Here is a 24,753-nt window from a genome sequence, read left to right as displayed (position 1 = left end):
CAATCGCCTTATTAACAATGTGTTCTGGGAAAGACCAGAGGGAAGAAGGTCTGTAGGGCGGCCTAGAAAAAGTTGGAAAGATGCAGTCAAAGAAGATCTAGAGAAAATGGGAGTGCGACAATGGGAATTACTGGTACAGGACCGACAAACATGGAAGGCAATAGTAAACGCGGCAAAGACTCACGAAGAGTCTTTCCAGAGTTGAGATCCATTTAATTTCATACCAATAATTCCATTTATAAGGAAATCAAATAAAAAAGCAATTAAGAATTTAATTTTATTGATTATCACATATTTTTTATTATATACAAAAAAGATTATAACAAAATAAAATAATAACAACATATCCTTATATTTACGTTTTTATATAATGGATTCTATATAATCACGAATCATATTTTACATTATATCAGATTGGGCATAATACAATATATAATAAAAATATTTCGACAGGCTGTTTCGGTTATGTAGTCCAATATTTCTATACATAGTAGAAATAAACAATTGCAAATTTATTTTAAACCTTGTAAACGACATATCATTTTTTGTCTTGACAAGAGTAGTGAACCACATCTCCATTGGGATACCGTACCAAAGCACTAAAAAATTAAAAATTCTATCAACATTTTAATTCAATAATATATATATATATATATATATATATATATATATATATATATATATATATATATATATAAGAATAAGAAAAAAGAAGTACTTGTGACTCGTTTGGAACAAATATATAACTGTTTTGGATGGGTTGGAGTCAATAATAGGGCTATTGGTTAACTATTTTTTTATTCTCGAGCTTTCAATTGTGTTTACAATTATTATCAAGAGCTAAAAAAGACAAAATACTTACAAGGTTGAACTAAAAAGAAAAAACAATTTTTGTTAACTTACCAAATAAAAATTAGTTTGGTAAGTAAAAATCACTGCTTACATGTTCAAAATATTTAATATAAAAATGTTTTGATCTAACAAATGTCTCTCCGAAAATTTCTATAATTTTGAAAACATTTTTTTTTTTTTAATATAAAAATAATTGAATTTATAAATAAGTTCAAATAGCAACCAATTACAAATAGCCTCAATGTCATAAATGCCAACATAAAATTTTTATTTTTGACAATTATATTGCCAAAAGTAAAACTTCGTTTAAACATTCTTTTTTGTTTAGTAACAAAAAGAAGAAGATTTATTCACCCTTGACAGATGTCTGAAAGAATGTGATAGATATATGGAGAATTAAATATGACATTTTACAAGTTTTATATATAAATCATAAAGAAAGAATATAATTATAAATTTTACTTAAATTTTGAATTTCAGATCTTTTGTTTAAACTCTTATCATTTTTGCTAATACAAACCATTTCCAAAAAAGTCCTTTTAAATTTATTACTTTCACTACATAAAATTTTAATGTTATCAAAATCCATAATATGGTCTTTATCGATTACATGTTCTGCCAAAGCACAAGATGGTTTTTTAATTCTGCAATCACTTTTGTGAGAAATAATGCGATTTGAAAGATTTCTTCCGGTCTCACCAACATATTCAGCCTCACACTGAGTACAACTAATGCTGTATACTAAATTCGTTTTTTCAAATTTGTCTATAGGATATTTAGTTTTAGAATATAAAGATGAAATAGTTTTGATGTTCTTTGTTGCTATTTTTATATTGTCAATAACCTTTAGTGTTTGTATTAATTTAGGTGTTAATGATGGTATAAAAGGTAGTGAATGATAATAGATGTTCTGATTGTTAGATACAATGTTTTGAGATTGAGCAAAAAATGGTGTTAAATTATTTATATTACCAATATTAGAAAAAAGCATCCTATGTAGCATATCTGGAGGATAAGAGTTTTCAATTAGAATATTTTTTAATAACTGAAGATCTTCCTGTAGATAATCTGGATGAGAAAGTTTTAAAACACGTTCTTTTAATCCTGTTATAAGGTTCATTTTCATCTTATTTGGATGGTGAGAGTAATAGCTTATAAATCTATTACTACATATGGGTTTTCTGAACCATCTGGTTTTTAACATATTGTCTGTATTTCTTACAATTCTCATGTCAAGGAATGGTAGAGAATTATCTACCTCTTCCTCAACTGTGAATTGTATATGCTGATTATGACTGTTGAAAATGTTGACTGTTTCATGAATTTTGTGTTTAGGAAGTGCCAAAACTAAATCATCTACATATCTCTTAATAAAAGGAATGAAAAAAGTGCAATTACTGATACAATCACTGATAACATCATCCATGACATAGCTACTTAGAATGGGTGAAAGACTAGATCCCATAGGACTACCAAAAATTTGTTTATAAAATACACCATTAAATATAAAAATATTAGAATCAAAAACAAAGTTGATAAGTGTTTTGAAATGTAATAAGTCAATATTAGTGTGTTGTGAAATCTCATTCCAATGTTTTTCAACACTACTTATGATTAAATCTAAAGGCAAATTAGTAAAAAGAGATGTTACATCAAAACTAACTAAAACATAATTTTGTGGTAATTGGAAATTATTAATGAAAGAACTAAAATCAAATGAATCTTTAATGTAAAAATTGTTGTTTAAATTATAAGCATTAGTTAAGATGTCAGTGAGGAGCTGTGCTATTGGTCCATTAGGAGGGCATAAAGATGAAACAATTGGTCTCATAGATAAAGTTGGTTTATGTATTTTTGGCAGAGCATAGAACCGTGGAGCAATAGAATTATAAATTTTGAGCTCTTTTGCTTTTTTATTATCAATAAATTTCTTTATGTTTAATTTAGATACTAGACAATTTGCTTTTTGTTGCAAAGTACAAACAGGACTCCTTCTAAGTGTAGTGTAATACTTAGTATCATTTAAGAGTTCTCCAGTTTTTTGTAGATAATCCTCTTTGTACATTACAACAGTTACGTTACCTTTATCGCTTTTAACAATATAAATTTCAGGATGGTTTTTAAGAAAAAGTTTAGTTTGCATATAGTATTTATTTAAAAAATGATCTTTGACTTCTTTATGCAAAAAGTTTGTAATAACGTTTGTACATTTAGATCTAACAACATCCTTTTGACTATCATTAAGTGGTCTGATTATTGATTCAATATCAGAAAGTAAATTAGGAACTCTAATATCAGATTTGGAAGGACATAAAGAAAATTTAGGTCCTAATGCTAAAAATTTTTTAATTTCAAAAGGAAAATGAATAGATGTTAGATTTTTAAACCATTTTTCTTGAAATTTTATCTTATCAAAAGCTTCTATTTTTAATTTATTGAACTTATTAATTTGTATTTTTTTGATTTTATGAAATTCTGTGTTGTATTTAATTCTTTGTCTACGATTAAATTCATTAAATGTGTGGAAATTTAAGATATTGTAGGCCTTGGTACGTAACTCATGTAATTTTCTTTCAAAAAAGTTTATATCAGCAAAAGCGATTTTAATTTCTAAATTAATAATATTTCTTCCTAGTTAATGTAAATTCCCTTTTACATCATCGGACTGGGAATATTCACCATGATGCTTGGAAATTATGTGACAGGTTTGCATCCAAAACAGTTATATATATATATATATATATATATATATATATATATATATGATATTTCCATGTCCATACTAGAAACGCTGGATGTGGAAATTTGGCATCTGTGTAACTGATTTCATCAAATGACCTTTCATCAATGCGCTGTTACCGATCGAGGTACAAAATCAATTGAGAAACGGGGTAATTTTCGTCGAGTATTCTTATAAGTTATTGATAAATCAGTTATATGTATAGTAATAAATAAATTGTACAAGTATTGCAAATAGTTAAATACCTTTGATTTCCAAATCGTTTCCTACACACTGGACAAACATTAAACTCAGTAACTAATACATGCTGACTCTGCAGTTTTAATTTCATTTCTTGGCATTGTAAATGTTCAGCGTATAGCAATCCTTTCATCAATTGCATATTCCTTCTTTCTTGGGTGACCTTCTGCATAGCGACTAGTAAAAACTTATGAATTCTAGAAACAGGAATATTGTCAGGAAGTATAAAGAGAGCTTCCAAAGGATTCATGTGATTTGCATTTTCTTGTAATAGTCGTAAAGCCAATTCGACGTCAGGCTGGGCAGTTTTTGGAGACAGAGTTAGACCGGGAAGTGAAAGAGGACAACTGTCTGGATCCAAGATAAGTTTTATCAGAGATACGTACACCTAAAAACGATAACTGTATAATTTAACATAATCTAAACAGATTAGTTGAATATTTATTTGTGGGTAACTTTTATTATTTGTTATTTAACGGAAATGTCACATCAACGAGGATTACTAGCGGCTAAAAAAGTGTTACAATTTACAACATACTACTACTATATAATATTTATACATTTATGATAGTTTATAAGTTTTTTCGGGGCATATTTCACCTAGGATAAGTTGTTGGGTAGACCATGGCAAGATCTTAATTACCAGGCAAAAATGCCTAATATTCATTACTTAGGAGGTATACTTAGTACACTTAGGAATGTTTGCAAGTGACGTTTGTTGATTTTATTATTCTCCAAGGCACTTTTTATGGTGGATTTGCAGATTGGTAAGTAATTGATTACAATTGAGACCACTCGCGCTCCCACGGACACTATTTCGACTGGAACCACGATTTTATGTCACATAGTGCGCATTCACCCTCTATTTCGCATACCGTGCACTTGTCTGCTTCTTTTTACCGTATGTGCTGGAATTCACAAAAATTTCCTAGGCATATAGTTGCTCCTGTATCTTCTTTACGACTGGAGGCTTTTTTCTTTTTTGGAAGCCGCCTGTTTTACACCGGTCGTACTGTAGTACACTGGCTTACTTTACTTCTTTTTCAGCCTGTTTGAGTTGCACTGCACTATTAGACAAAGGCCTCTCCATGAGTTCTCCACCGAGAACTTACTGTACATCTTCCATTAAGTATTATATAAGTCCTCGGGACTTGAATCCAACACCCGATGGACCTTTTATTTGGCTCTACTATACCTAGCGCTTTTGTAACAAGGCGACATCAAACCCTCATAGCAACAGTAAGTTCTGCGGAAGCTCCGTGTGCCGAAGATTCGCCTGTAGGGCTCTGACTCTCCGTTCGGCTCGCGGAGATAAGAATACGGCCGAGGTCAGAAGGCCCTGCCTGTCGTAAGAGGCGACTAATGGGTAGGAATTGAGAGGTGGAGAGCCGTCGCTTGAGGTGTCGGGTTTGTAGAAACGCACACGGACGCTTAGGCGTCACGGTCACCGGTCTACACTCCTAGTATCCGAGACGAGACTCTCGTGGGACCACTCTACTCTCATTCCAAGCGAACCAGGCGAGGTTGAACGAGCTGGGTCCGTACATACCTTTCTTGGCCTTGTGTCAAGCGTGGTGTTGGTGTCCCGGCACGTACCCGCCAGGAGATTTAAGAGTGGTAGAGGAGAGATCCTCGGCGGCGACCTGTCTACGTGCGAGGTGAAAATTCCTCTGCCTGCGTCATCTATCCGCCTGTGGGAGGGGATAACGGGTAGGTGAGGTAATCGCAACACAGGTACTACGGGGAAGGTGGAGCCCCACGAAACGTGCCTGGCGTACGTGGCGTGGTACCTTGATTTTGGTGTCGGACTCGTAGGGGCAGTGGATTCGGTCGTATAGCCGAAAGGCCAGGAAGACCAGGGTCCTGCCAATTTTTAAAATTGGAGGGCACAAAGCATAGCAATGTAGGGCTCTGACTGGTGTCATTAAGACCTATTTGAGACAGAGATAGAGTCAGCGACCGTCGTTCCTTTAAATTTTTGGTTGAGTTTACTGAAAATACAAGCTGTTTATAGCTGCAAATGTCAAACATGGAACAAAAAATTTCGGTTTAGTAGTGTTGGCATGTTTTTATAATGTAGATGCTGTATGCTTCAAATATACAAAGATAACGCTTTAGAAAAGTACATTTTGTTTATATTATGTTATGAATTCTGCAACTTTTGATTTATATAAAAGAAGAATGAGTAAATATTTGTTTGTTTGGAGATTAATTGCAGTTAATTATTAGAAATTTTTTTGGCAATTACCCTTTGATAGATTAGGGAATAGATTTGGCAATCGTTAAATCAGCAGTTGCCAGATTGCAACAGATCATTGCAATTAATCTCGAGAGAGACAAATATTTACTCGTTATTGTTTAATATAAATTAAAAATTGCGGAATCCGTAAAATAGTATAATCGATATGTACTTTTTAAAAGCTTTCTCTCTTTATATTTGAAGCATTCAACAGATGCATTCTAAAAACATCCCAACACTGCCAAACCGAAATATTTTAATTCTTGGTTGACATTTGCAGCTATATTCAGCTTGTACTTTCAGTAAACTCAATAAAAATTTTTTTTGTTAGTATGAATTCAGATGTATTCCTCAGATAACGCTGAAAATACTTTAGAGCTCTTAAATTGGCTATTAACTTATTGTTTTAATTCATTCCACTCCTTTGGTTCCTTGCAGATTCTCAAATATATTTGTTCTGGTCGCAGAACTGTGAAAAGTATTTTTGCAAATCTTTGTTCTCATAAAGCTTCTTTCTTAACGTGTTTTTGAACTCTGTTTTAACGTGTTTTATTAAGTAGATATATGAGTGACACGTTGAAAGAAATTTGAGGTAGTACAGGGTTACCAAAACGATATACAAGAAAGCTACGCCGAACACGATACGGCTACTATGAGTGACATACCAAGAACAAGGAGATTTAGAAAAAACCACTGGTTCGATGACAAATGTAGAGCAGAGTTAAAAAAAGATCAGATTGAAGATTAAAAAGTTTGAGATCGCAAAAACAAGACGATCTAAAAAGGCATGTCGAACAAAGAAAAAAAATACAGAAAATCCTAAGGGCGAGAAAGGAAAGTATATGGATGATAAAGTAAAGCATACTGAAGAAAATTACAAGAAAAACGAAATGAAAAGTTTCCACAAAGAGGTAAAATACATTACTAGAGAAGAAAATTATAATGTTCCTGAACTACAAATAGTAGTAGAAGAAATACCAAATCCCACAAAAGAAGAAATTGAAGAAATAATAAAAGATATGAAAAGTTAAAAAAGCCCTGGAGAGTGCGGTATTGGGACAGAGAACTTAAAATATGGAAACCAACTTCGTGAGTTAATAGTACAAGTGTGGAAGGCCAAAGAAATGCCCCAAGACTGGAACAAGTCCATTATAATACCTATACACAACAAGTGAGATAGAACTACATGCGCAAACTATAGAGGAATATCCCTGTTGGGAGGTAATACACAAAGTGCTCGACATATTAATTTAAAAAACGACTAGAAATATATATGGAGAAAAATCTAGGAGAATATCAGATGGTATTTCGCAAGGGAAGATCAACAACCGATTAAATTTTTATGTTAAAATAAATCCTGATCAATTGCTATGAACGCATTTCAGCACAAGTATCTTTCATTAATTACAATGCCGCCTATAATACAATAGTCAGAAACAAATTAATAGAAACGCTAAAAGAATTCCAAGTACCAGAAAAAATAGTAAGATAGGTAAACATGACAATTAGAAAAATCATTTGTGCTGTTAAATTCAATGGTAAAGACTCAGAAGAACTCGAAATGAAAAAAGGTGTTTCTCAAAGAGACCCGTTGTCTTCCTAGCTATTCAATATAGTACTAGAAAAAATTGTAAGGAATAGTGGGATAAATAGGTCTAGTAATCTTGTCTACAAAGAGCACCAATACTTAGAATAGGTTGGATAAAACCATATAGAGTGGAAGCATGAGAAAGAAAGATAATTCGCAGAATGTTTGGTGGAAAAGTAGTAGAGGAAGAATGGAGAAGATACACTAATGTAAAAGTATACCAATTGTATGGCAATAACAAAAGTAGTGAAATAACGTAGATAGAACGACTCGGAGATCTAGAAAGAATGCACGGTAATAAACAAGTCAAGAATATTGGTTGGAGAGTACCTGAGGGCAAAAAAAAGAGAGGAAGGCCAAGAAAAAATGGAGATATGTAGTGATGGAAGATGCCAGAGAGATGGGAATCAGAGATTGAAAGCTGACAGCTAAGAACAGAAAACGATGGAAATTATCCATCCAGCAATGGGCCTTAAAGACCTGTTAATGGTATACATACATGTAAAATATTACGATTTATTTAAAGAATACCTAAAATCATATACACAATGATAATTGGAGAAAATGTTAATTTCCGAATTGCAAATCGACACGTCAACTAACGATTATAAAATATTATTTTCATTACAATAAATAGTGGCTTAATTCTATATAAACACGATATTTAACTTACACATGACACAAGAAAACAGTTTCAGAACCTTTTTAAAATAATTCATTACTTACATTTTGGCTTCCAGGTGCATTATTTTCAAAAACTTTTTTGCAGTATTTCTCAGCCTTTTCTATATCTCCTAAAGCTCTAACGTAAATTGTAACAGCTTGCTCGTGTTTACCAAGTCTTCCGAGAATAACGGCTCTCTCTTCTAACAATACATCAGTAGGAAAACTGCTCAGTATGTTCTCAGCAGTGTACTGCTTACTATTTTCTAAAAATTGCAACAATTTTTTTCTTGTAGGCTCGGAAGCTGTCGGGCCTTCAGCAACTAACTTTTCTCGATACTGGTGAATCAATGCGTTGTGAAATAATGGATTAGTATCTTTCCAAATATGAACCACGTGTTCTAAATAAGGAATAACTACAGACTTGTGCGATTTAAGAAGAAAGTCTAGAATACGAGGTCGAGGAAACGATTCTACTTCTGCTACATCCTCAGTAAAGATCTAAAACAATGTTTATTTAGACTATATATACTGTTATGATTCATTTTATCAGCCAAAGAGAAAAATAAAAATTAATAAATAGACCATTTAAATAAATTTTCAAGACATCCTGGTAAACAAAATTTATGTATTATATTAAGATAAGATTAGATTAACGGAAAGTTTTGCCTGTCAACAACTGATTTTTAAACACTCGCAGGTAAAATATTTTTATATAGAATTAGAAAGCCCATACTCATTATAATATTTTCATTGTTTGTATATGACCTAAGATTAAGATATTGTAATTAACCTTTTTGTTATAGGAATGAATTATGTATTTGTAACCAAAGAGAATCCGACACCCTGTTAGGGTAAAAGGAAGGGGAGAAAGAAAGTAACCAAAGAGAAAGCCAGTTTTAAAGCAAAAATTTTAGTTTCTCTGGAAACAGTAATGGGGTTTTTTCTTAATGATTGTAAACAAAATAAAGCTTTTTGATTGTACACTTTTTTTTTAATGAGAGAATTGATAGTCGATGAAAAGATATCCTTGGATCTAAAGTGGGCAGTTTCTGGAATACGTAGGAAATAGTTTGGCGGCACCAAGTTGACAGAAAGAGGTCCTTGTGTCATTGAGAAGTAGCTGAGTGTTTTGGAGAATTAAATTTCAAGTGTTAATTGTTGGAGAATTGAGTATGGTGTTTCGTACAGTCGCTGCAGGAGGATTGCAGATACGAAAAGAAGATAGCCGAGAAAAATAGTGGCAGAGCACATTGCTGTGGAGCGTAAACGATTCTGGGTATGGTTCAAATACAATCTACGAAGGAAAGGTCAGTGATTTTCTGTTCAGAATTGAAAATTGTGTAACTGTGAATGAAGTTTGTTGACATCATTGTCGTTACCATTTTAACTCAAGAGTAGACTTCATTTGTAAAACGTGTTAAAGTTTTGTTTTTGTAATAAAGTAAATATTGAAAAATCAGAAAGATAAATTTTTTTAAAGATATTCATTGAAATTGGCTTTAAATTGGTTTTGTCTTCAAGAATACTTAAAATATTCTTTTTGTGTAAATTTTATTGAATTCATTTACGCTGATTGATAAGATAATGGCAAAATTTGATAATTGTTTTATTCTTCTTTAAATAAAATTAAAGAATACCAATTTTTTGTAACATACTATTTTTATTATTATCCTTTTTTCTCTATCCCGATAAAGGACAACTAGGAAATCTTTGGACCCACACAATATAGGTTAATATAAGAAAGATTTTTTCACCCTGAGAACAATTAAGTTATGTTTTTGATTTGCTCAATTAATCAAGTAAAAAAATTAATAACATAATACTACATTACATTGACAACGCTGACACATATAAAATATTTAATTCTTTACTGAAAACATTCAGCCTAGATCATCATCTGAGCTATAGTCAGGTTAAAATATCACTATATAGAATGTATCACAAATATTAAACCTCCTATAGTCTGTCCCTCCTTGACTTTACAGTACACGAACATACGCCAATGCAATCCTTATGGGAGTTTTTAGCGCGGCGATGCCGATTTTCTTCAATAGAATTTTCAATCGAACATTACTAGGATCCTAAAAATGTCGGGCCCTAAAATTGTTAAATTAAAACTAACCCGTTACAGTCAATAGCATTGTAGTAAAACAATATTTTTCATTGTTTTTTGTGAGTGATAGTCATTTTCGAAAAGTAATCAGCAATTTTATAACCAATATGCGTAATAACTTTTTTTGGTAAAGAATGTTAGACCACAGAATAAATAAAAATCAGAATGCCCACTCTCAGATGCCGCCTTTGAAGTTTGTCAGCACGCGATCGCCATATTTTAGACGGAAACATAGACTCGCATTGAGAAATTTGTGACAAGCTACGACAGAACTGTAATTTAAATTTTTAGAGATTAATAATTTAGTACATTTGAAATAATTTAATCTATTCTTTAACTAAAAGTACGAATAAAATAGTGCATATTATGTCTATCGTTGCCGTAAATAAATTATACCGGGTTAATTTTTCTATGCACACTAGATAAAATGTCACTGCACAGCACTGGTTCCGTTTAAAACATGGCTGATTCCGTCTGCGCAAACGAGATGCGCGTACTTATTTTTTCAAGCAGAGTGGGCATTCTGATTGTTTATTATTCGGTGGACTATCCAACATTAAAAGTGGATGTTGTTCTATGGTTGTTAATTTATGTATTGACAGTATTCATCAAGAAGATGGCAGAAAGTCACGAGCAACGACTTCATAGGCACGAGAATATTGAGGCATTCCAGCTCCTCGATACTACTGGACAATCTAGAAGATTGAAGAGGACAAAGCCTTTTGAACTAGTTTGAGTGATAGTAAAAAGCAGAGCATAGTGCTTGTGCGTATGTGCATGTTAGAGTAGTGCACTATCTTGTTAATTTAGATAAGAGACGCTATGGGGTAAGCTCTTAATTTTAAGGAACAGTAGTAATTTAGGTTAAATTAAAATTGCTCATTGGTCACTTATGACCAGATTGTAATAATCATCATCGTAGTGATGATTATGGAATAATAAAAAAATATATTGTCGTACAGTTGAGAATAAATAAATTATAATTGTTGATGGTCAGTTCACCTAAATTAAATTATAACAAACAATATCAAATAAGCTTATAATTATTACTGATAACATTGTATTGAGTAACTCATTGCTTATTTGGAAAATTTGGATCCTAATTGCAGTTTTTTGTTATTCTTAACGAGTGATTTCCAACCTGAAATTAATCAGTCAGTTTAATGTGTTTACACCCTCATTAAAATTTAGTATAAATTCTAAACTTTAAATTAATTTTAGTTAGTTCATTTTTTAGTTAGTTCATTTGATTTGTTGAAGTTCATATCGACTATAGTTATTATTGTGGTTTTTTGTGTTATAACGATTGAATTTACTAATGGAGAACAGTATATCTGAAATATCCCCAGGGCAAGGCATTGTCACTAGGGGAGAAAAAAATCTTAGTCAACATGGTGAATTATCGTGTAAATCAAGGATATGATTCACTTTCAAAAATAATACAAACAGTGGCAGTAGAAACCGGCATTTCCGAAAAAACAATTTACTCTGTAATAAAAGAAAATTCCTCTGCACTTGCATTACAACCAACAAAGAGACGATCCAAAAACAAGCTAACTTCATTATCGAGTGATAAAACTTACAATGAAGGAACAAAGAGTACCATTCGTCGAATAGTGCATGATTCTTTTCGAATGATTCGAATACACCCCCAACATTACATTCTCTATTAGCAGTAGTAAATAAAGACGAATATCTACCTAATTTTTCTAAAACTACACTGCATAAACTAATTAAGGACATGGGATTTGTGTACACAAAACGGGACAGAAAGTCAATGTAGATAGAAAAACCCGAAATTTTTTCTTGGGGCCATCGATATTTGCGAGAAATTCGTACATTTCGGGAACAAAACTACAACATTGTATATGGACGAATCATGGGTAAATATTGGTCACAGTCTCAATTATGAATGGAAGGACACTTACGTATCGTCACATAGGGATGCATTTGTTCGTGGACCCACTTCAGGCTTGAAACCCCCTACTGCACGTGGCCCACGCTTCGTTTTACTGGTTGCAGGAAGTAAAGATGGTTTTATTAATGGAGCCGAACTAACTTTTTTAGCAAAGAAAAATACAGTAGACTCATGACGAAATGGATGGACCTCTTTTCTAAAATTGGTTTAAAACTAAACTTCTTCCAAATATTCCCGATAAAACTGTAATAGTAATGGACAATGCGTCGTATCACTCCAGGAAGTTGAAAATAATTCCGAACAATTCTGACAATAAGGAAGAAATAAAGGAGTGGTTGCGTTCAAAGAATATTTATTTCGAAGAAGATTACCTAAAATCCGAACTGTTGGACGTTGTATCTCATTTTAAATCGCAGTATGATGAGCGTATCGTAGATGAAATTGCAAAAAGTAAGAATGTTAAGTTGCTAAGATTATCACTGTGAACTAAATCCGATAGAGCTGGTATGGTGTGAAATAAAAAGATTCGTGGCAAGACATAACACAAACTTTAAGAAGGAACAAGTAGAAAATCTAATACATGAAGCGGACTCTCAAGTTACTCCACAAAAATGGAATAATTACGCGCAACACGTACTTAGAATAGAAAAAAAGACGTGGAATATCGATAATTTACTGGAAAATATCGAACCAGTTATAATAAACCTTAATGACGACAGTGGCAGTGAACGTAAGGAAGACGGGAGTATCGAAGAAATGTAAAATACACAGTTTAAATACATTTTAATTATTTATGTAGGTACTTACGTATTTATTAAGTTTTAACATATTTATGCGCTTAAATACATTATTATACAAATGTTTTATACCAAATTATTTTTATTTTTTTCACATAAAGGTATTTTCAAAAAAAAGATGTTTTAGAACCCCTGACAGCCACAAAATGTCAATAATATTAATTCCTAAGTGTTTCATAGTTATCCTATAGAACAGAGTTTACCAAACTTATCTAAACCGCGACCCCTTTTTGCTAAAGAATTTGTTCGCGACCCCCCAATTTCCCCCCACTCATTTATTCAATATTATTTGACAGAAATAGCGTGCCTAATTTACAATTATCTGATGGTTTCTCAAATTTAATTTTACTTTACTGTTTAAGTTTAAATCAAAAACAATTATTTTATTTTAATACAATTATTTTAGTGATTGCGATCTGTCCCACTAGTAATTAGTAGTAGGTACTTCTGCCAGAATAGCATTTACAATAAAAATAAATAATAAGAAGTCGACTGCACATTGTACACCGCGACATATTAGCTTGTGTCTACATCGCAAAACTCTTCCATGATAATCGCGAAAGCGCTCGCTACTAGATGGCACTCTGGAACGTTCTCGTAGCTTCGTTTTGGCTTTATATAAGCGGCGATGCGCAACGAAACCTCAGTTCGAATCCAAACAGCCTATGGTGGCGAACGCGGTGTTGAGTAATGAGTAAATATTTTACGACTTACGTATTCCCGTTTACGTATTTACGTCTACGATAAATTATAAATTATAGATAAGTTTTTAAAAAGAAGTGCAGAACCATCTACGTCTGAAAGTGGCAGTAGCAGCAATAAAAAGAAAAACAGATTCTACATTGATGAATATCTTAAATATGGTTTTACCGTTATTTCCAATAAACCACAATGTGTTATTTATGGACAAGTCTTGTCAAAAGAAAGCATGAAGCCATCAAAGTTACTTCGACATTTAAATAGCAAACATCCAGATAAAAAAGACAAGCCCGTAGAATTCTTTGAAAGAAAGCTGAACGTCCTTCACAAACAGCAAGACAGTTTCCCCTTGGCAACCACTACTAATACTACACTACAATACTAAAGTTGCTTATCGTGTTGCCAAAACTAGTAATCCGCACACAATTGCTGAAAATCTGATTTTTCCAGCAGCTGTTGAAATGGTACATATAATGTGTGGGGAAAGAGAGGCTGCAAAATTAAATACAATACTTCTGTCAAATAATACTATCCAAAGAAGAATTAGTGATATGGCAGAAGATATTCAAGCGCAAGTTGTGGAAAATCTTAATAAATGCACGTACTTCTCTCTTCAAATGGACGAATCCACAGATATATCTAACTGTGCCCAATTCATTACGTTTGTAAGATATGATACAAATAATGGCATTCAAGAAGATATTTTATTTTGTTCCCCATTGGAGACCAATACCACTGGAAAATGTTTACTCGACACTTTTGTGAAACGTACAAGTAAATATGATATTGACTGGGGTAAATGTATTGCTATATGCACAGATGGCGCTAAAGCTATGACAGGACATTGTAAAAAAGGATTTAGAAAAAAAAGATAATGTCAATGACTCAACTCCGTTAGTATTAATCCAGTTTTCATAAAATAGTGTTTACAATCGGTCCACAAGCAGAATTAATCTCAATAGACCAGGACGTATCTGTGAAAAAGTCTACATTTGGATTTGAAAGGTGGGTTTGAAATGGGGGAGGGGGGTGTAAACAGTCCACCAAATTTCATTAAAATCAATTTAATATTTTTCACATAATAATGTTACAACCTATTTTTTTTTTAATTTAGCAAATTTAACAAATAGAAGTGTGCCAATTTTTTTACATATAAAAAAGCACTCTACCTATCCAATGTACTTATAATAGAATTCAAATCGGATTATTTGGGGGGCGGTCTCAGGAATTTTTTAAAATTATAAACAATTTTTTGGCTTATAAACAAATATAAATCACGGTAACTATTAGTTTAAATTAAATACAGAAGTCAACATTGGAAAAGACTCGGTAAGACGCTTCTTTTAAAATAAATAAAGTTGAATTTCGGACAATGGTTCCTGAGATACAACTGAAATTATAAACAATAGGATGATAATCATTGAACCATTACTTTTTTTTTCGTAGCTCTTTTCTGATAAAAGTTTTCATATTATCAAGATATTTATAGCCTATATTATAATAATAAAAACCTGGCTGTTTAATTTAAGAACGCACACGTTAATACAATAAAAAACTCTAGGAAGCAACCTATAGTTAAAAATGTTACCTTTAGACCTTCTTCAGGCGACTCATTTAATACCCAATCGGCAATATCGAGAATTAAACCCATATTCTCGGATCCTAAATGTTGTAAATATCCAACTATACGTTCTATGCTACCTTCAGATTGAAGCAATTCTAAGGCTCTTCTGTGTTGTCCTTTTGTTTGATATAATATGATTAGTTCGTTATGTTTTCCCATTTTCTTTAGTATCTTTTCCGTCTCAACAAAGTGACAACGATTTAATCTGATCAAAGGCACAACTAATGCGTCATTTGTTTGTAGATAACATTTTAGCAAAGTTGTATCAATTATCTGAAGCAACTGATTAGTGGATTTGTTGGTGACTTTATCACTGAGGTTGCCGCTGGCATTAATATTTGCCTACAAATTAAAAAAAACATGAGATTAGAGAAAATTAATTTGTTAAATAAATGTTGCATAAAAAGACTTGTAGTCCAGTGTACCATGGCAAAGGACAAGAGCCGCCCCAGTTGTAATTTGTATCTGTAATATTGAAGCGGTATAATTTGCCTACCACATTAGGAATCAATTATAGGGGGTTGAAAGTGGGGACTGAACAATTACTGGGCTGGAGATAGGGTAAGAAAACAAACCGAAACGTTTGCGAACAGTTGAATAAAAGAAGAAGTGAATAAAAGAGAGACTGTACTATAGAGGGCTATACTAATATTAGGAACATTTTTGAATATGGATATGACAGAATGAGTTAGACCATTAATAAAGGGAAGTTTTTTATATTTGATTGATTTGTTGTTAGAATCATGGACGGGACCGTCATAGAAATTAGTGCTGTAAATCAGTTCTTTTAAAATTTGTTTAGAATATCCGTTGTTACGAAAAATTTTGTATATTATGTCCAGATTTTTTTGTAAAAAGTTGTCATCAACTAACTAATAAGTTGTCTAACTCATTCTGTCATCTCCATATTCAAAAATGTTCAAAATGTTCAAATGTTCAAAAATGTGTATTAGTATAGCTAAATATAATACCATGAACAGCAAACAACTATTTTCAAAAAATCAAAGACCCAGTACCAACCTTATATAAAAGTAATGTCGTTTATGAAATACCGTGTTTAGGATGTCAAAATAGCTACATTGGTCAAACATCACAATGGCTAAAACAACGCATCACACAACATAAAAGTGATTGCCGCTTGGGAAAAAATACTTGCGCAGTGGTTGAGCACTATGAAAACACTGGTCGTATGCTAGACTATAACAAAGCTCACATTTTGGCACAGACTGATAACTACAAAAGTAGATTATTTCTTGAGATGTATTACATTAACAAAAATAAAAACACTTTAAATTATAAAACGGACACTGAACAGTTAAGTAACATATATTGTAACATATTGAACAAAATTTGTAAATATTCAATATAGCCAACATTCATCTTAATAACAACTAACCTTAATAATTCATCAAAGAAATATCATTCTTTTAACGTTTCTTTTATTGTTATTTTTACATTTGAAATAATTTTAATTTTTTATCGTATAGCTGTAACGAACGTGCTTAAGACAATTTAATCTTGACATCCAATATTTCAAATACTTCAATGTCAGTTTTATTTGCGAAATCTTTTAAATTCTGTGAGTGTTTTAAAATGTATTTGTACGCCATTTTTTGTAATGTTCAAATTGTTTTAGTTTACTCCTGAGGAAGCTATTAAATAAATGGCGAAATATTGAGTATCTCAGAAAAAAGAAAGATTTTCATTACAGACCACTTTACCCGATAATCACGAACGTATATATATCTATATATATATATATATATATATATATATATATATATATATATATATATATATATATATATATATATTGTGCAAGTTGTACAGTTGTGCCAAATATCGATAATAATAAAACAGAGAGGAATCTATCGCATTGCATTATGGTTTCTTCTTCCACCATGTATTAGCTATAAATTTAATTGTTATCAGAACACTTACCTGTACATCTGTTGTCTTCAAACCATGTCTCATCTCTGTCAAATAATCAATAAGAGCTAAAAGACTTGTTTCATGTTCCGTTTCTGTTAAATCTCTAGCTGGTTCTGGAACCTCGGTTCCTTGCTGTTGTTGTGGCAATAAATCCGGAAACAACCGAATTACGTCGTAGGCATCGGTTCCTAATTTCAGAAATTCTTTCATGCTTTCGTGAAATTGTTTCTTGTGAAATAGATCATACGCCAACAATGTTTGGATGTGATGAATTTTCTCTTGCTTTTCATCTTCGGATTCTTTCGACATTTGCTGACAAAAAGAGAAAAGTAGTAAATAAAGTAATAATGTAAGGAGTATTAATAGTATTAATATAAACCACAATTTCAAAATCGAGAACCGGTATTGTTGGGAAGTTTTGTGGGGATCTCTAGATGTAAAAAAATTTAGAAAAATAAAAGCACTGATATTATTGGGTAGGTTATCAAGATGACGAAAAGGAGTGATGTCAGAATGGAAAGGACCACGAGTATTAAAAGGATATCAATTTTCTACCTGTTTTTACTCTTTATGGTCATTTATTACAACTTCGAGAAATATATTACAAACATTTGAAGTGTTTTATATACAATTTGATATTTAAATCATTAATGTGTTGCTTGTGTGAGTCCATTTCAAATAGGTAAAAGAAATAAAATAAGACTTACTCACAATAAATTTAATTTTACTACCAAAACGACCGGTTTCGCTTTTTACACTTTGCAAAGCATCTTCAGGTCAAACGGTACAAAGTAAATTAAATGCTGAAATTATAAAAAAGCCCATATTAGGGTGCTGCCTTATAACGATAAAGATCAAAAAGGTTATAGTAATTATGCCAATATTACCTGTCTGTGTATATTAATATGCATAAAATTGATTTAGCAGACAATGTGAAAACCCACAAATTGGTAAGAAATAAACTATTGCATTGTAATAAATTAGTAACAAACAAAAAAACAAAATACTACTTACATTCCGGTACAAGAAGTTTTAGTTATTGATTCGTGATACATAGTTTAAACTATCCTGTATTGCTAATGTTGAGTGATCTTCGGTTAATGTTGTAACTGTCTGACAATTAACGAGGAAGTTTCTTGAGGGGAAAGATGTTAACAGAGAGGAGATTGATTGTGAGTAAGTCTTATTTTATTACTTTTACCAATTTGATATTTAATTAGTCTCTAATAAAATTCGAGAGCACAAATTGTAGTATAAAATCGCTGACATCAGCACGTGGTACCATGAAACAATACAAGCAATACAGGTCGTAGCACCTTTAAGGCAGTTAATGTGGGCGGACCTTTCCCAAAAAATAAAAAGAAAATCGGTTTATGCTGAGAATAGGCGATTACTTTAGGAAATGAACCGAAGCCTTGATAATCAGGAAACAGGTCAAAAGGTCAAAGCTTTAATTGATAATCTGTTCGCCCATTTTCGAGTTACTATGGAGTTTCACGTCCAAGGATTTACCGCGGATTTCGCCAGACCAACATTGGACAAACTTGGACATAATTGGACCGGCATTGGATTATACTTGGACATTGGAATTATGTTTAGACATTGGACCCTAATTAAACGAGAAAAAAAAACAAAGTGCAATAGGCAAAATAACAGAAGATAAAAAAATAAAGGAATTCGAAAAGTATCAAAAATATCTTACCTTTTGACAGGGGTCTCCCAACATACAATATCGAACTTAGCTGCATACTGGCTCAGCAGAAAGTGAATTTAGATAAAAAAATATTTCTTTTTATAGGGAGCATGGTCAAAAATGGATACCGTTATTTTTGGCGTGTGGCCAAAATAGACGAAAACATTAAGGTAGCTATAACGGGATATTTTCGTACGGAACTTCTAAGGGACCATAATAGATTAAAACAGACCTACGGTACTATATTTGCAAACAAAAAAACTACCGACAACCTTAGTCAAAACAGCGACGGTTGTAGTAACGGAAAATTATATATATTGTGAATTCGACATCATAGCATTAAGTGAAACATGGTTACGCAGTGATGTTTCGAGTATGGAACTCTTTCCGAATAATTATGTCGTATACAGAAAAGACCGAAAATTCCATGGGGTGGACAAGGTGAAGGGTGGTAGTGTATTGCTCGCGTTAATTGATCTTATTATTGTCAAGTGCCGGATTGGTTACAAATATTTTTATATAGTTGTTGTTCATTTACCTGATAGGTTAAGTTTGGTAGACTTTGAATATTTTCTCGATTGCTTAGGGCCATTTGATTACTTAAATAATGACTGCATAGGACTAGCGATTTCAATGTTTCAAGGTTTATAGATAATGTCTGATTTCAAAACTTCTGTAGTTTTAAGTTTTGCGGGCTCTACTGGCCTTAGACAATTTAACAATGTTGTTAATCATTTGGGTAGACTGCTAGATTTGGTCTTATCGCATTTCAGTTGTGAAGTGAAGCATGATGACTCACCTTTGGTCTATGAAGACTCTAATCACCCAGCTCTTCTAATAACATTTACGGATATATTTGTAAAAGAGCCTAAATTTAGGTATGGTTTGGAGCAATTAACTTACAAATTTAAAAAAGCAAATTTTCCTACTTTATATCGAGAACTGTATGAAACGGAGTGGAATTCTCTGGATACTTCTAATGACGTTAATGAAACTTTAAATAACTTTTATGATAAGATTTTTTCTGTGTTTAATAAATATATTCCAGTTTTATAAAAACTTTGGCCATAAATACCCACCCTGGTTCGATGCTGATATCATTCACAACATCAAATTAAAAGCAAAGTTTAGAAAAAAGTTGAAACGATTCAAAAATCATTGTGATTTGCTTTAGTTTCAACGGTTAAGACACCTTGACAAATCAAAAATCAGTTTAGCATACAATGTATATGTCGAGAATATTCAAATTGCTTTATCCATCAACCCCAAGAAGTTTTGGTCGTACGTAAATTCGAAAAATAATAGTTCAAGAATTCCTGGTGTGATGAAATATAATGGCACCTCCGACCCACAAAATATTGTGAATGTGTTTGCAGAATTTTTCAAGATGTTTTTCTGTCATCAGATATTAATTTCAAGGCTAACTCTTCCTCAGTTAACGCAGATTTCTTAAATTTTTATCCTATTTTAAAGCCTGAGATAATTTTGGCTAGTAAGAAATTGAAAGACAAAATGACGTGTGGACCTGATAATATTCCATCCTTTTTGGTTAAGGATTGCATAGGTGCCTTAACTGTACCACTATTAAAAATATCCGAGTCTCTGGAAGGAGTCAAAAGTGTGCCCAATATTCAAAACTGGTGAAAAGGGTCAGGTAGAAAACTACAGACCAATTTCCATTATTTGCAATCTATCGAAAGTCTTTGAAATAGTTTTGTATAATCGTATTTACTCACGCACTCGTAATCAGATGTCTCAATATCAACATGGATTTGTCTCTAATCGGTCCACTGTGACAAACTTATTAATGGTCACACAATATATCTCAGCGGCCCTAGATAATAGAAGTCAAGTTAACGTCATATATACTGAGTTTACGAAGGCGTTCGACAGAATTCACCACGGCCACGGCGTATTACTTTCTAAATTGTGTCTCTTTGGTCTTTCTGAGGATGCCGTGACTTTTATGAGGTCTTACTTGTCAAATAGAACGCAGTTTGTTGCTTATAATGGTTACAAATCGGAAAAGTACCTAGCTTCTTCAGGGGTTCCACAAGGTTTTAATCTAGGTCCATTATTGTTCTTGTTATTTATTAACGATCTGTGTGAATCAATTTCTGCACCATGTTTATGTTATGCCGATGATTTAAAGATTTATTCATTGATAAGCGACCTTAATAATTGTCATTTTCTGCAGAGTGAACAGAATCGTGTTCATTTGAATCATTTGAATCTTAATGCCAATAAGTGCAAAGTAGTTAGTTATTCTAGGAAACAGTCTAATATATACCATCCTTATATTATCGACGGCAATGAACTTGAACGTTTAAATAAAATTAAAAACCTTGGAATTACATTTGATTATAAACTCACCTTTGTTGAACATGTTAATTTAAAGGTTAAAGAAGCGCTTAAATCTTATGGATTCATAATTAGAAATAGTCGAAATCTCACTAATATTAAGGCAATTAAATTACTTTATTACACTTTTGTACGCTGTAAACTGGAATATGCCTCTGTCATTTGGTCACCTTTTTATGATGTGCATATCCAAATTATAGAGCAGGTGCAGCGTAAATTTTAAAAATGTTTGTCTTTCAAAATTAACGGCATATATCTCAAGAGGGACATCAGCAATAGTGAGTTGTGTAGCGGTTTGGATGTAGTATCATTAGAATCTAGGCGAATTAATGCCTCCCTAATATTCATGTACAAGCTACTACATAATCTCATTGACTGCCCTAATATTCTTCGACAAATAAATTTTAACGTTCCATCTTATCCAGTGAGAAATTCGATTACGTTCAGAAATACACAAGCTAGAACTAATCTTATGTTAAATTCTCCTCTATTTCTCATGTGCAACCATTAGAATTCCTTAAGTGCTTACTGCGATATATTTCACTGCAGTTTAAAGCAGCTTACTAGGATGGCTGAGATCTACCTAGGTGATTGAGTAGTTTCTTTATGTTAAGGTAAAATACTCGAAAAATGTGTTATTTAGTTAGTACCTATGAATTTTTAATATTTCATTTAACTTTAGTATTGTATTTTGTCCTATAAATGGATTCTGTTGGACAATAAACGCTATTATTATTATTATATTATGGCAGTCCAGCGGTAGTTTTTAAAAAGGTTTATTACGGAATAAGTACTGATGGGCCTAACAGACTCAGAATAGATAAGTGGGTGGTTTTACGAACTGATCTCATGGGAAAATGTTTACTGAAATTTAAAATGATGTACGGGATGATTTGAAATTTCCTAAAAAAGCAAAATTTGGACAAGATGTCACGTATCGCAATTTTGACACGTTACAATGTTGTTATTTGATAAAGGATAAATAAATACAAACCACGTCTTTATTTATTTACACGTAATTACTAATAGCGTATAATATTATGTAATATTTGCAAGAAATTAAAGTTGTTAAAAGGTGCTAAAGATAAACGTAGTGTAATAAGTTTAAATAAGCGTTTAATCGTCGTACATTTAAATATAAATACTTACAGTCAGTTTTAATGCAAGTTGAAACTGTTTTGCAGCAACGAGGCTTTCTCTTTGTTTCTCTATATCCACTGCTTGAATACTCCATATTTGACTTATGGAAGCTGCATACAATACGCCTTGTTGTGCGGCAACGATAAATCTTACTTTCTGTAGATCACTTAAAGTTTGGACTAGTCCATTAGGTTCCAAAGTAAGCACCTAAAAAATTTTGTACAATTTACTATAGATTATTTAACTAAAGAAATTATTACTTTGTTATAAGTCTATTTGCAAGTTGCTGCTAATTACAAAGGTAAATCTTCAAATTAGGTTAAGGGTTATTGTCAAGTCCTCACACCATTGCTGTAAGGATGTAGTTGAAACCAATACGATTTTTTTTGAAAAATTACGAGTTATGCATTAATTTGTTTAGTTACATATATTACTTGGTATAACAATATACACACAAAAAATACAAAAAAATACAATATGCACACAAGTACAAAATAAAAACAGAAAGTAAACACATTAAAAAAAAAAGAGACAAGTTAATAAAATTTAAAATTGAGTCCATTACTTATCTATTCATAACATTTTTTAATATCCCTTACACTACAGTTAAAGAGGTCTATATCAAAGATCTTTATTAACGCATTACACTGATATTGCATATAGTTTATTATTGCACAAGAATTATATGGACTACAAGAAAATACGTCATTACTGTTTACCCTTAGGTTGACCTTTGGCACATGAAACCTAATAAAGTTGATCAAACCACATGTCTTATATTTAACATTGTTAATAATATTATGAATAAACATAACACAATGCATATTTCTTCTTTGCTCTAATGACTGCAAACCAAATATTTGAAGCAACTCTTTTGATGGTGTAACGTGAGTATATACATTGTATTTTTTAAGGTATAAATACCTTAGAAATCTTTTTTGTACCTTTTCTATATGATTAATATGAACTTTGGCTTCAGGAGTCCATACCACTGATGCATATTCCAAGTTTGGTCTGACTAAAGCGTTATATAGTCTAATGGTTGTGTTTATACTAAAGTGTTTGGAATTTCTTATTACAAATTCCAATATTTTGTATACCTTATTAACAATATTTATATAGTGTTCATTAAATTTCATGTTAGCCTGTAGGTATATTCCCAGATCTTTAAATTTGGTTTTCCTAGATATTACACAATTGATAATTCTATAATTATTTTGAATGTAGTCGATTTTGCGAGTAAAAGATGTGACCCCACACTTCTTAATATTCAAGATCATATTGCTGTCCCTAAACCATTCTACAACTGAGGTCAGGTCCTCCTGTAGTAACTGACAATCATTTGGAGTATGTATAGTCTTAAAAAGCTTAAAATCATCAGCATACTAAAGAAAATTTAAGAGATTGTGGTAGTGAGTTGACAAAAATTAAGAAAAACAAAGGCCCTAAGTTGCTCCCTTGGGGGACACCAGATGTAGCCTGAAATTTATCTGAAAAACACCTACCAATTTTGACTCGTTAAAACCTTGATTCCACATACGATTTTATAAAGGTACAAGCATCATGCAAAAAACCAAACTCATTCAATCTCGATAAAAGAATGCCATGGTCAACCATATCAAATGCCTTTGAGCAGTCAGTCATTATTAAATCTAATTGGAGTTTATTATTTATTGCCTCACTAGCAAAATTAGACAGAATGTACAGATTACTAGTTGTGGATAATCCAGGCAAGAAACCATGTTGTTCTGGAGCAAATTCATTTTCAAAATTTTTCAGTATATTCATATAGAGAATAGATTCAAATATTTTAGCCAGAGAATTAAGGATACTTATAGGACGAGAGTCTTCTATATTGTTTCTATTACCTGATTTAAAAACTGGAGTAATGGTAGCCTCTTTGAGTTTGTCTGGAAAGGTGTTAGTTTTAAGAGATAGATTAAATAGATGTGATAATGGTTTTTGAAATATATCAGAACATGCTTTAAAGATATAGGCAGGGATATTATCACTACCAGTGGCCTTTTTTGGCTTTAATTTTTTTATACTAACCTTCACATCAACTTTAATTTTTTCACGAAGCAACTTCTCTTTTAATACTAGTACTATTTTTGGATTTATAAGACATACATTACATTCAACCACCTTACA

General features: G+C 32.1%; 1 protein-coding gene across 1 annotated transcript in view; it reads right to left on the bottom strand.

Annotated features, from left to right (window-relative positions):
• Nucleotides 1-263: 263 nt before the first annotated feature.
• Nucleotides 264-24,753, bottom strand: part of Vps39 (vacuolar protein sorting 39) — a 55,170-nt gene continuing 30,680 nt past the window's right edge. The window contains exons 6-11 of the mRNA XM_072535251.1: nt 22,612-22,809; nt 17,418-17,720; nt 15,441-15,818; nt 8,386-8,823; nt 3,838-4,220; nt 264-599 (exon numbers count right to left, since the gene is read on the bottom strand). Of these exons, the coding sequence (XP_072391352.1) occupies nt 539-599; nt 3,838-4,220; nt 8,386-8,823; nt 15,441-15,818; nt 17,418-17,720; nt 22,612-22,809 (1,761 nt within the window). The 3' untranslated portion in view covers nt 264-538. The remainder of the gene's footprint in view (nt 600-3,837; nt 4,221-8,385; nt 8,824-15,440; nt 15,819-17,417; nt 17,721-22,611; nt 22,810-24,753) is intronic.

The sequence above is a fragment of the Diabrotica undecimpunctata genome, chromosome 6 (assembly GCF_040954645.1).
Source record: "Diabrotica undecimpunctata isolate CICGRU chromosome 6, icDiaUnde3, whole genome shotgun sequence".
In the NCBI taxonomy this organism is placed as follows: domain Eukaryota; kingdom Metazoa; phylum Arthropoda; class Insecta; order Coleoptera; family Chrysomelidae; genus Diabrotica; species Diabrotica undecimpunctata.
Note: the sequence above shows the minus strand (reverse complement) of the source record. Positions and strands in the feature narration are given on the sequence as shown.